Source organism: Lithobates pipiens, unplaced genomic scaffold (assembly GCF_037356315.1).
Source record: "Lithobates pipiens isolate NorthernLeopardFrog02 unplaced genomic scaffold, aLitPip1_a1.2 Scaffold_22, whole genome shotgun sequence".
Lineage (NCBI taxonomy): Eukaryota > Metazoa > Chordata > Amphibia > Anura > Ranidae > Lithobates > Lithobates pipiens.
The window spans coordinates 300,872,405-300,886,181 of record NW_027507784.1 but is presented as its reverse complement, the minus strand read 5'-3'; the positions used below and the strand labels follow the sequence as shown (position 1 = coordinate 300,886,181).

At 42.4% G+C, this 13,777-nt stretch overlaps 1 protein-coding gene across 1 annotated transcript; it reads right to left on the bottom strand.

The window, feature by feature from the left end:
• Positions 1-2,438: 2,438 nt before the first annotated feature.
• LOC143924784 (E3 ubiquitin/ISG15 ligase TRIM25-like) lies at positions 2,439-12,225 on the bottom strand. The gene has a single exon (XM_077449242.1). It carries the CDS (start codon positions 12,161-12,163, stop codon positions 10,631-10,633), a length of 1,533 nt encoding a protein of 510 aa, XP_077305368.1. The 5' UTR covers positions 12,164-12,225; the 3' UTR covers positions 2,439-10,630.
• Between the last annotated feature and the right edge of the window lie 1,552 nt (positions 12,226-13,777).

The following is a 13,777-nucleotide window of genomic DNA, read 5'->3' as shown; positions in this document are numbered from 1 at the left end:
GAAGGGGTTAATGTACAGGTTGATGTACAGGTCATGTACAGTGGTAGGATGGAGACAAAGAGGTTCGTGTACAGATGTGCAGGATAAGGAAGGCAAGGGGTTAATATGCAGGTCCTTGCAGAGACAGGATGGAGGTGAGATATACAGGGGAGGAGGGGAGGTGAATGGGTTAATAACAATCCAACTACCTTAGATTGTAAGCTCCTTGAGGGTAGGGAACGATGTGAATGTACAATGTAAAGCGTTGAAATTGATGGCGCTATATAGCTACCTTAACCACTTGCTCACTGGGCACTTAAACCCCCCTCCTATCCAGGCCATTTTCAGCTTTCAGTGCTGATGCACTTTGAATGACAATTTGTGCGGTCATACAACACTGTACCTAAATTACATTTTTATAATTTTTTCACACAAATAGAGCTTTCTTTTGGTGGTATTTGATCACCGCTGCGGTTTTTATTTTTTGTTAAAAAAAAAGAAAAACAAAATGTATATATTTTTTATTTTGCTATAAAAAATTTAAATAGGTAATTTTTCTCCTTCATTGATGTACGCTGATGAGGCGGCAGTGATGGGCACTGATCCGCATAGGCAAGAACTGCCAGGTGGCACTGATTGGCACCACTGGTGGGCATTGATAGGTGACACTGGTGGGCATTGGCAGGTGGCACTGGCAGTGGGTACTGGTAGCACAGATGAGTCAGGATTGCCTCTTCCTCTTCTGGACCAATGTCCCTTGCAGATAAGCCAGTGCTGTCAGCATGAGGAGAAAAAAACCCTATTACCAAGCTTTTGTTTAGATCATGTGATCAGTTGTCATTGGCTGACAGCTGATCACGTGGTAAGGGGTCGGGAGCTGCCCCTTGCTTGAATCTGTGATCACCCAAGTCTCGGTGACTCAGTTATCACAGCACACGCCATGCACACCCTGCAGGGGGCGCGTGCAAAGGGGATGCTGTCATATGACGGTCTCCCGGAAATTCAGGTCCACGCTGTGGCCGTCATTTGGCTATAGTGCAGACGGCAAGAGGTTAAATAATAATAACCTTGAATATCTGCTGCCGCTGATCTGGAACTAATGAATGAATGATAAATTCGCTAGTTTCTCCTTCCTCCGTTGTAAGAAGAAGGGGTGGACTCGCCAGTGTAAAACTATACTGTTTACATTTGTGATCGCTGTGATTGGTCATCACAGTGATCGCACGGAACAGTGCTGCCTAGATTGGCTCAATACACTGAGTCTGTGAAACAAGCCAGCAGATGATCACTCAGTTCTCAGCCATTACTAGGTGCTTTAGCCACCCGAAATTGCTTTTTGCAGTGCCATTAATGAACAGCACTGCAAAAATAAGCATCCGCTGCTTTGCCATTCATAAATAAAACATTTCACATGTAATATCCTTTTCTGAACAAACTTCATCGAGTATTTTATCACCTTCAAGACACTAATTCTTTGTCTGCCCTCAACAGACACAGCATTAGAGCTTATAACTAGTGTTAAAGTGGATGTACACCCTCCATATAAAGTGAACAGCCTCAGACAATACACAGAAATGAAATAAATCTCCCTATATAAGTTTTAAATGTATATCTTCTGTCTTCACCTTTATACACTGTTTAGAAAGTGCACGGTCTGCTAGAATTTTCACTCCTTGGTTCCCCTGTAGGAGGAGATCATTGCTTGACACTGTGAGAGACTGTGAGAAAGCTGATTGGAGGAAAGGCACACACACCCCTCCCCACACATGCCTGTGAATAGTTTAGCTGGCTGCTAATCTATTTATAGCAACCTCCTCCGACACACAGTTCTCTCTCTGGGCCTCGGAGAGCTTTCCAAAAGTTCTTAGGCTGATAACAGACGAACGGAGCAGGACAAAGCTACGAGACGCAGGGCTTTGAAGAGAGATGATAAAACACTACAGAAGTATGTGCCCAGCTCAAATTTCATGAATCGGGTTAACATTCACTTTAAACTAGAAGAATTTTAAAGCCCAAATCCCAAGCTCTATACTTCAACCCCTGTTCCCCATCCCCCATCTGCAGGTTGCGTTTTATTTTTCTTCTTCTCACCTTGTGATGTCACAGCGTTCTCTTCACCTCTTTTCTGGTCTGGGCAGACCACAATGATGCAGAGGACAGTGCTGACATGATGAGGTTAGTGCTTTCTGTGCCATTACACAGTGAGTGCAGGGCGCTGGGGGGACACCTCTCAGGGGGTAGTCCTATGATGCCCTGCATTCACTGTATGTCCTTAGTCTGGGCATCATTCAACCCAGAAGACTGAGGACCTCTTGTGGTGAAAAGAGATTACTGTGTGGGATAGTTATTGATTAAACAAAAGTATTGCAGCCTGAGCTAAAAAAAAACAGGCAGAAGTTGGGCTTTATATTATAACAGCAGAGCTTATAATAACCATAAAGTGTAAAGGCTATTGCATCTCATTTTATATATTTATTATATCTATAGCTATCAACATAAACAATAAAGTGCATTGTGCAAAATACAAAAAATTTAGAAAAATCCAGTTTGAAAATTGAAAAGCAGAATGCAAAAACAGGTCAAATAAAAAAGATCCCGGTGAAATCATGATGGTTGTGAATAACGGCAGTACTAGTTCATGTATCTTAACCAATGTGTAGACAACCACCACCAAAGGAGATGTTGCGCTTACCGGAACTCCGTAGCACCAATGGGAGTTGAAGAACAATGTGCCAGTTGGGTTATTCTAGACACACGCACAGTATAGTCATCAGAGCAGTGCATGCGTGGTGACCACATTAATGGTGTGGCTTGTATCCCATACAGCACAACTAAAAGTGAGTTGCACACTGTGACGCCATATTACCAAATACATTTGAATGATTGGTATTGGTATTTTGCTAGTTAATTAGCCTAATTACTACACTAAGTTATATATACGCAATGACCAGGGGGGGGACACATACACCAGATGATGTCTTAGTAGATGAAATGCATCAGATTTCAGTGCTATTCAGGCCAGTGTTCTACCTTTTTTTTTATATCATATGGTTTTTATTGCAAAAGAAAAAGCATAACAAATATATTACAATACACCTCAGTTTGTCTTATTGAAACAAGTTACATAGCAAATTACCACATCACTTAATACCCAGAAAAGAGTAATAATTCATATTTTTGCAGACACAGCATCTATCTTCAATAGTAACGGGGGGGGGGGGGGGGGGGGAAGGTCAGCTAGTCATGGGACCATTGTGTTTGGCTGTCACAGTGGTCATAGGATTGAGAGCTGGTCCCTCCAGTTCCTGACCAAATGCTGTCTATGATAGCTCAGATTATGTGCTGGGAGTGCACAGAAACCTCTGCCACCCATAGTCGCATATGTGTGGCATGTGGGCATTAAATCCCACCCTCTTTACCACCGCACATATATATTATGTAGACGGCAAGAGATTAACGACTCCATACCAACTGGGCTAAATAAACACAGCCGTACAGGGGCCATATAGCATGTAGAGCCTGATTGATGACATTCCCGGGACCCGCTACCACCTGAAAGGATAGATTACTGGACCGCCAACCACCCATAGTAGCCCACAGCGACCCATCAGAATTCTGGAGACCCCAACACACACATACAACAGGCAGCTTTCATGTGCAAAGTGAGTCTGAACTCTTTATTAAGAATGATATTTTTTATGTGAGTTACAACACAAGAGGGGAGGGGTAAACTGGCTCCTAAGTTTCTAAGGGTTAACCAGGCTTCTACAGAGAGATTTTTTCATCATTAGTTTAGGCAGCTGAAAGGAATTTACAAAGATAGCTTATCTGCAAGGACATAGACTACAGAGAATGGCCTAAACACAATGAGTCAAAAGGCCCGTACACACGATCAGACTTTTTGACAACAAACATGCAAATTAGCTGTTTTGGAGCAACATCCGACCGTGTGTACGCTCCATCGGACAAACTTTTTCGGTTTTCATCTGACTTTTGTTGGCTGTGCGAACGGACAAACTTTCTGGCAGCAAAAGTCCGATGGAGCAAAGTCTGATCGTGTGTACAGAAAACCATAAGACTTTTGTACAAAGTACAAACACGCATGCTCAGAACCAATGCAAAAGATCAGACAATACAGAAGTTGACCAAAGGTGGCGGTAAAGAGCAGAAAAACCACGTGATTTGGTGAAAGTTGGCTGAAAAAGTCCTGCCGTGTGTATGCAATACAAGTTCTCGGCCGAAGCCCTTTGTACAAAAATCCACAGGAAAGTTTGTACAAAGTCCGATCGTGTGTATGAGGCTATACAGAGGGGGTTTTAATTAAAACTTGGCTCAAGCAAAAAAGTTTAAAACTCTAAAGAGAAAGAAGTGTAAGATAAGGCACATACATTCTTTAAAAACAAGAACTATAAAATGGAGGGGAGATTACAAAATGGAGTTGCAGTTGATCATACAGCTCCATAACAATCCCCTCTTAAGTAAAAAAAATGACTTATTTTCTACAGCATTTCTACTGTAATAAAGACCGAGGTAAGCTTTACTTTCAGCACCTGGGTCAGGGGTTCTAGTGGCTCTAGTAATTAAATACATAATAAGCTTGAAACATGCATACAGAAATAATAAGAAAAGTAAAACCATAACAATTGTCACAGCGATATCTTTTAACCAGGAAAATATTCCCCCGAGCCCAAAACCTCCTAGACCTTTTAGAGGATCCCAATTCTGTGCAATGTTACGGGGGGCTTCTTGCAACTTATTAACTTCTTTCCGATGTTGTGCATTTATGTCCTAATAGTCAGGCACCTCCATACTGGTATAGTATATCCAAGTACAACACACATAGTTCTCCATGTGTTTGCAGAGATCAGTCAATGCTGCACTCATGCTTTCAATGGCCAAATCATGTAATTCTACCTTCTTTCTGAATGCTCAATACTTAATAGATCAATATCACCCAAGTTCTTTTCCATAATGGCATCAATACTCCTAGATTAATTATTTGGCTTTCTCATCATATCTATTCTCCACCCTGTGTATGAAGGGAACCAAGCCTAGGCCTGGTCTCCCTTAGTAAACAATTATCTTAATTTTATGCCTAAGAGGGTATCTGGCATACATACTGGCCTCAAGTAGGTGGTCTTCCTTATGGTTACCCATTACTCCCATAACCGGGACTAAAGAGGCCAAATAACACCATCTATGGACATGAAGGGGAACCCAAGGATAACATACCTTCCTATAACACACATAGATACTTTGTCCTAGTGCAAATAGTTTCTTAGCGATAAGCCCGTGAGTGTACTTGTTCTGTGCTGCGATTAGAAATTGGTGTAGTATATCACTTACATTATCAGGGAGCTAAGAAAAGTTATGCAAGGTATTGTTTAATTCAGAGTCAGATATGTGGAACAGTGAACAGGCAGCGTTTCACTTAAATTCACACATGGAAATGTTAAATATTGACCTACTGCATGTAGAGGGGTTAGTCTGTGTATCATTTCCTAAATTGAAACACCAGTCAGGGAAATGACTCCTACCAGTTATTGGAAAAGTAACGGTGTTTTCAACTTGCTATGTTGGTTAAAACAACGGGAGGAGTTTTATTTTTTTTAAAAAGGGTTATATTCAAAGGTACAGCCATAAGGGGAATACGGGCTGTACTAGGGGGTTTTGATTAATACTTAGCTCAAGCAAAAAAAAAAAAGTCTAAAACTCGAATGCCCCGTACACACAATCTGAATTCTTTGTTGGAAAAAGCTCTGATGGTTTCCCCCGACAGAATTAGCGATGGAATTTCACTCAAGCTGTCTTGCATACACACAGGCGCACCAAATTCCGACCATCAAGAACGTGGTGACGTACAATACGTACGACTAGAAAAGTTCAATAGCCAGTAGCCATTCGCTTCCGTCTCGTAGTTGAATCTAAGCATGCGTGAGTTTTTGCACGTCGGAATTGCATACACACGATTGGAATTTCCGATAAAAACTTTTTCCGTCGGGAAAAATTGAGAACCTGCTCTCAATCTTTTGCTGGTGGAAATTCGGCCAGCAAAATTCCGATGGAGCATACACAAGGTCACATTTTACAACGAAAAGCTCTCATCAGTCTGCTGGCCGAAATTCCGGCCGTGTGTACGCGGCATAACGAAAAAGAAGTGTAAGATAAGGCACGTGCATTCTTTAAACACAAGAACTATAAAATGTAAGGGAAATTACAAAATGGAGTTGCAGTTGATCATATGCTCTATAACACCGCCATGTATAGCTTGTTCATTGAGATAGATTAGAAGAGGCTAGACATGTGCAATTTGTTTCTTTCCAAATTCGTTTAATGAATTTCAACAAATTTGGTAATTCGGAATCATCCAAAATAACAAAAACCCATTTAACGAATTTCTCCAAATATTCATAAATTTGAATATTTGAAATTTTGCAAACTGGAAATAACTAATAATAACGTAACTATTACTAACTAATAAATTATAGGTATTGGAATTTCCTTTCAAATTTGCCTGCTAGTGAATATAAAACAAATATGAATTTAGCCAAAGTTGAGTATTATCCGAAATAACGAATGCCATATGTAAACGAATGGAATGTAACTAATTAATAATAAATAACAATAAATAATAAGAACTTTTAATTATTATTTATTATTAATTTGTTCCGTTTCATTTGTTTAGATGTAGCATTTGTTATTTCGGTAAATTTGTATTTGTTACGTTCAGTAACAGCCAAATTTGAAAGGAAATTCCAATACCTATATTTTAATAGTTAGTTATAATTAGTTAGTTATTCTTTCAGATTTTCTAATTTACAATTTTTTTTTCATTTACAAATTTTATGAATTGTGATCGAAACGAATGACCCGAAAAACTGAAAAAAAACCCCCCAAAACAAATTAAACGAAAATTAATATTTAATATTGTAAAAACTGAAAGTATGAGCTGGGAATTCAGTTCCCTATTGTCAGCTTAATCATGGTAGGTGTGTTTGCGTGACAGTAAAGCAAAGTAATTTGCAGTCTAGGTGTGGTGAGATCAGAAATATTACTTGGCTGCACACTGCAGGGTATATGACATTTAATAAATGCAAATAGGGTGCTAGTGTAACTTAGATATTATAAGTGCAAAACATCATCAGCACTGCTTCATCCAAGAAATTTCACATAAAGGTCCTTAGAAGGACAATCTCATGACTTCACATTTGGAGATTTGCAGGAGGCTGGGAGCAATAGAAGGTATTTTTTTTGTTAATGTGGAACGTCACTCTCTCAATCAACTTTCCTTATCCTTATTCTGCTAGCATTGGTAAATGGATAGGGAAGTAAATATATTTACTTGTTTTTAACTTTTTTTTTTTCTACTGTTACTTCCTGGTTTGTTGCCTAGGCAAATTATGTTATACATCCCAGGAGTCTTCAAGAGGGGAGGAAATGTTTTCTCATCTAGGCACGCAATCCTGGTCTGCATGCCTAAGCTAAGAGCAGATGAATTCCAGGAAGTAAATGTTACATGAATCACTTGCCCTTACTCAAGATGGCCACTGCCAGAAAGGTGGTGTTTTTTAGGGTGATTTCTCAGTAAAACAAAGCATAGAGACCTGGATGGATGGGCGAGTTTTCTTTGAATATTAAAAATGAAATAAATAGCGTTTTTGGCTTGTAGTGCTCAGATGCAGTGCAGTTTCTCTTTAAGAATATATACTTGAATAGAATTTTATTTAAAGTCGGAGTTTAGTGTCACATAAAATTGGGACTTTGAAGGTTATTTATGAAAGGCAAATCCACTTTGCACTACAAGTGCAAACTACAAGTGCAAAATGCACTTGAAATTGCAGTCGTTGTAGATCTGAAGGGGACATACAAGGAAAATAAAAAAACAGCATTTTAGCTTATACATGATTAGATGATAAAATCAGCAGAGATTCCCCTAATTTCAGATCTACCCCTGAGGCCGCGTACACACGCGCGGACTGTTCGCCCAACTTTGTCCGTCCAACAGTTTCGGCAAACAGTCCGCTCAAACTTAGCATGGACGGACATGGCCACACACGACGGACGAACAGTTTGCTGAAACCGTGCGCGATGACGTGAACGACACGTACGACGGGACGAAAAATACGACGTCCTATACACTGCATTATAGCTTTCGGCGTGAAAATCCTTTCTGAGCATGCGCGCAACTTTGTTTGACGAACAAGCCTACACACGAGCGGACTGTTCGCTGAAACAAGGTTTCAGCGGACAGTTTTACGGAATTTCGGAAAAACCTTGTCCGTCAAACTGTCCACTGAAACTGTCCGCTGAAAGCCCACACACGAGCGGACTGTCCGCCCAAACACTGTTCAGCGGACAAAGTTGGACGAACAGTCCGCCCGTGTGTACGCGGCCTTAGATTTACCACAACTGTACTTCCAAGTGCACTTTCAGCGCAATTTCAAGTGCACTTTGCACTTGTAGTTTGCACTTGTATTGCAAAGTGCATTTGCCTTTCGTAAATAACCCCCTTTATGTTCTCTTTTCTGCCAAAGTGAGTTCCTTCTTATGGAAAGAAGTGTCACACTCAGCATGGGACAAACTTTTGAAACTAATAAAGCATCTTACCAACATCCTAAAATAAAAAATGGACAGTCACTGACATTTAGGTTAACATAATGTAGAGTAAACCCAATCATAAAAATCTCATATAATCTTTAACATACTAATGTAATTTCAAAAAAAAATTTCTTTGTTTTTAAAGTGGTTGTATACCCTTACAACACACTTTCACCTACAGGTAAGCCTAGATTAAGGCTTACCTGTAGGTCTAAGAAATATCTCCTAAACCTACATGGTTTAGGAGATATTTGCCGAAAGACAGGCACCGCTGTCTACGGCGCATGCGCCGTAGACAGCGGCGCGCAGGCGCACTGAGCGCGCCGCACTTAACGGCGATATACCGCGAGTGGCGGCTCCCGTGCGCATGCGTGGGAGTGACGTCATCGCGGCTCAGATGAATGTGAGCGCCGAAGCAGCGATACCCACCAAGAAGATGGAGGCTCCGGACTACAGGGGACAGCGGTGACTTCGCTGGCTCCTGTGTCAGGTAAGTGACACATTATGGACTACTATGTGATGCATAGTAGTCCATTATGCTTTACCTTTGCAGGGAATCAAAGAGGAAGTAAACCCATTGGGGTTTACTTCCTCTTTAAATCAACAGCTTTCAATAAATATGAGCGGATGATCATGCCATGAAGGTTCTTGTTCTTGTTCATGCACTTCCTGTTACAGGAAGACAACGCACTGGGGGTTATTTACTAAAGGTAAATCCACTTTGCACTGCAAGTGCGCTTAAAAGTGCACTTGGAAGTAAAGTTGCTGTAGATCCGAGGGGGACATGCAAGGAAAATAAAAAACAGCGTTTTAGCTTGCACATGATTGGATGATAAAATCAGCAGAGCTTCCACTCATTAAAGATCTACCCCTTATGCCCCGTACACACGAGCGGACTTTTCGACATCCAAACTCCGACGGACTGAGTCCGGCGGACTATCCGCTCGTGTGTGGGCTGCAACGGACTTTAGCTTCGCAAAAGTCTGACGGACTTTAGAAATGAAGCATGCTTCAAATTTTCCCGACGGAACTCCGCCGGACCCGGTCCCCTTCGAAAAATTCGCTCGTGTGTGTGCTACTCCGACGGACTAAAACCGACGCTAGGGCAGCTATTGGCTACTGTCTATGAACTTCCTACGTCGAATCCAGTCGTACGTCATCACGTTCGACTCCGTCGGAGTTTGGTGTGATGGTGTGTGGTCAAGTCCGTTCGGTCGAAAAGTCCGCCAGAACTCCGGCGGAACTCCGCTAGAACTCCGTCGGAAGTCTGTCAGACTTAATCCCTCTCGTGTGTACGGGGCATTAGAATTAGAGCGACTGCACTTCCAAGTGCACTTGCAGTGCAAAGTGGATTTGCCTTTTGTAAATAACCCCCTCTGTCTCCGTGTCCCAGTTAGTCCCTTACATTGTCACCCTGTCATACAGACTACCAATGAACTACAAATGGCCACTTCAACACACATTTGAGGTTATTTACGAAAGGCAAATCCACTTTGAACTACAAGTGCACTTGAAATTGCACTGAAAGTGCACTTGGTAGTGCAGTCGCTGTAGATCCGAGGGGTATGTGCAAGGAAAATAAAAAACAGCATTTTAGCTTGCACGTGATTGGATGATAAAATCAGCAGAACTTTCCCTCATTTCAGATCTACTCCTCAGATTTACAGCGACTGCGCTTTCAGTGCAATTTCAAGAGCACTTTTCACTTGTAGTTTGCACTTGTAGTGCAAAGTTTATTCGCCTTTTGTAAATAACCTCCATTATGTAGGCATGGTCCTTCATTGTCACCATAAGGAAACCCATCCTGAGATATTCTGGGCACCCATTGCAGCAGTGCATGTAGACAGGAAATAGCTGCAAAAAGCAGCCAGAAATGCATTGAAAGATAAAAAAAAAAGGTGAAAAATTGTTTATGACAAACAGATCTTTGGAAAACGAAATGACGCTCAGTTAGGGGTTACATTCATTTTAACTTCTGTCGCTATGGTGCACCATGCACCTTGAAAGAAAAAACAGCTTGAAGTGAACCATTGCCCACTAAAAGCTTCAGCATCTAGTGGACTGATATGCAGCTATCTGGAAATACATAGAAAGCGGCATAAAGAGCCTCAGTAAAGCTGGCAGAAAAAGTATGTAAATGTCTAATCTGATCACACAGTTGATAAAATGAAAGCTCCCCAGTGTCCATGTTGATGTACACTCCAAGAAGCTGCATCGGAGTGCCCAGCGCCACATCTTCAGTTATGTTGTTGTGACGAGCAATTAGACCATTTCGGTATTCCAGGCCCCAAGATTTATCATTATAGCCTATGTAAGAGTCATTCCCCAGTGCTTTCCTCTCCATGCTGTTATAGGCCATACCTACTATCCACTCCTTGGCCTTGCTAACGTCCACTTCCAAGTAACATTTCCCTGTGCTGAAACTACGGCTACTTAACACCTGGCATGATGTAAACCGCTCTGGCCCATCTGGGTATCCTTGATCTACTTGCACATAAGAGGCAGACTTCAAGTCGCACGAGACAAATATATAATTGCATGCCGTTCTGATATCCATCAACACACTGGAGGCCTTGGGCATCAAGATGTTTTCTTTGAGTTCCATGGAAATATCCACCAGTCTTGACAGACTTCGATTTAAAACCAACTGGACGGGCATTTCATCCAAATAAATGGCAACATCTTGCACACGCCAGCTCTCATCTTTGTCCGGCTCTTCCATCAAGACAGTTAAAGGGTCAGATAAGTGGAGTAGCTCTTCAGTTTTATAAATCTTCTTAGACAGTTCATCCTTCCTTGTTTCTAGATTTTGCATTAGGTTTGTGACTTGAAGAAGTGCATGGCCTTTCTGTCTGGAGATCTCATTGAGGACTGTCTTCTGTAGTATTTGAATCTCCTTCATCAACTTTGTAAAGAACACCTTCATTCCCTTTCTCAAAGTATCGGCTTGTTGTAGAACCTTCCTTTTCTGCTCCTTAAGTCTCACAACCTTTTCTTCCAGCTCCTGTCTGTCTCCGATTAGCTTCATCAGAGAATTTTGAAGTTTCCTCTCAGAAGCTATGGTCAAAGGCTCTACTGGGTGATCCTTGTGTGAGCCAACCTGGTAACAGGAAGAACAGATACAGGTGGAATCCCGGGAGCAGTAGTATTTAAGAAATTCCTTATGAAGCGAACATTTCCTGTTCTTTAGAAAAGTGGTGGGTTCGGATAACAAATGTTCCACCGACTTGTTGTGTTTCTTCAAATGGTTGTCACACAAGAATGTTTCACAGCGCAGGCAGGATTTAGTAGCCGGTATATCAAACTCACAATAGGTGCAGAATAGGTTGGTCTCCTCTTGCTGCGCTGGCTGTCTAGGAGACAGGTGCTCCACTATATTACACAGCTTCAGGTTTCTCAGCAATGTAGGACGTTGCTCAAATTCCGTTCTGCATTCAGGACAGGTGTAGTCTGTAGTCGGATTGTGGGTATCTAGCACCTGCACAATACATCCTCGGCAGAAGTTGTGCCCACAGAACAACATTACAGGGTCGGTATAAAGGCTCAGACAGATGGAACAGTTCAGTTCATCTCGTAGGAGCGCCATTGTTCGAAGGAAATGAAAGCAAACACCACATATCAGATCTTCAGATAGAAGGCGTGGTAAACAAGCTACAACCTCCGTCACGCAGCTCAGAGTATGTACTGTATATCTGTGTGTGTGCTACACAAAATATTAACTATTTGTGCTGTCTCCTACATCATCATAGTGAAAATTTTGTTTTCTGGTAACTAAATGGGGTAACAGCAGTAATGATGGTATTCAGTATATGAATTACCTTTTTATAGTTTAGTATTTTATTATTAATACTTTTGTCCACATTTGCATGCAGTCTAAGATATTCAACAAGAATGACAGGACTGTCATGCATTATCCTAATATTGATTGGTGATTTTTTTTTTTACACTATATATAGCTGGTTGCTAAGGAGGGGCTCGGAAGTCGGCCGCCACGTCCATAACAACCGATGAGTCATCAGCTGTCAGTGGGATTCCCTGCTAAATGTAAAATAAAATAATTGCTGGCTTTAAAAAATTTGTAAAAAAAACAGTGTGCCCCCCCCCCCACCCCCCAAAATTCATACCAGACCTCTATCCGAGCATGCAGCCCGGCAGGTCAGGAAAGGAAGGGGATGAGCGAGTGCCCCCCCCCCCCCTCCTGAACAGTACCAGGCAACATACCCTTAACATGGGGAGGGTATTTTGTGTTTTGGGGTCCCCCCCAAAGCACCTTGCCCCCATGCTGATGGGGACAAGGGCCTCTTCCCAACAACCCTTGCCCGGTGGTTGTCGGGGTCTGAGGGCGGATTATCAGAATCTGTAAGCCCCCTTTAATAAGGGGGCCACCAGATCTCGGCCTCCCCACTATGTGAATGAGTATGGGATACATTGTACAGGAAATGAAAACAAACACCACCAGGGCCATTGATAGAAATCATAAGGCCCCGTACAGCCTACCCAACTGGGCCCCCTTCAGCCCCACCCCTGGCCCCTCCCTAGACCCCGCCTTGAAAAAAAGCACAGGTTTGTCTTCAAGTTTATATTTACCACTTCAGACAGTGCCGCCAATGCCATAATGTACTGCAGACAGTGCCACCCATGCCGCCAATGCACTGCAGACAGTACCACCCATGCCGCCAATGCCATTGGCAGCATAGGTGGCAGTGTCTCTGCAGGCAGTACATGCGTTATGGCATTGGCAGCATGGGTGGCACTGTCTGCAGCACATTATGGCATTGGCGGCATGAATGGCACTGTCTGCAGTACATTATGGCATTGGCAACATGGGTGGCACTGTCTGCAGTAAATTATGGCATTGGTGGCACGGGTGGCACTGTCTGCAGTAAGTAATGGAATTGGCGGCATGAGTGGCACTGGCTGCAGGCAGCACATGCATTATGGGCAGCATGTGCCTGCCTGCAGAAACGGTGCCACCCATGCCGCCAATGCCATAATGTATAGATGCTGCTGTAGTAGTAGTAGTAGATCTTGAATCATCACCCCTCCTCCCACCAAGCAAGCACACACCTGTGTTAGCCGGGCCCCAAGAGTCATTTGTTTGCTGATCCTGCTGCCTGAACTAGAGAACCAGTCAGTGTCACAAGCAATTTCAGTCAGTCTGTCAGCTGCTATCTTCTTTTCTTCTGCTGTCGTCGTTCGC

What these genes read in the sequence shown, in the direction of transcription:
- LOC143924784 (XM_077449242.1), bottom strand. Translation starts at nt 12,163, where the DNA reads ATGGCGCTCCTACGAGATGAACTGAACTGTTCCATCTGTCTGAGCCTT.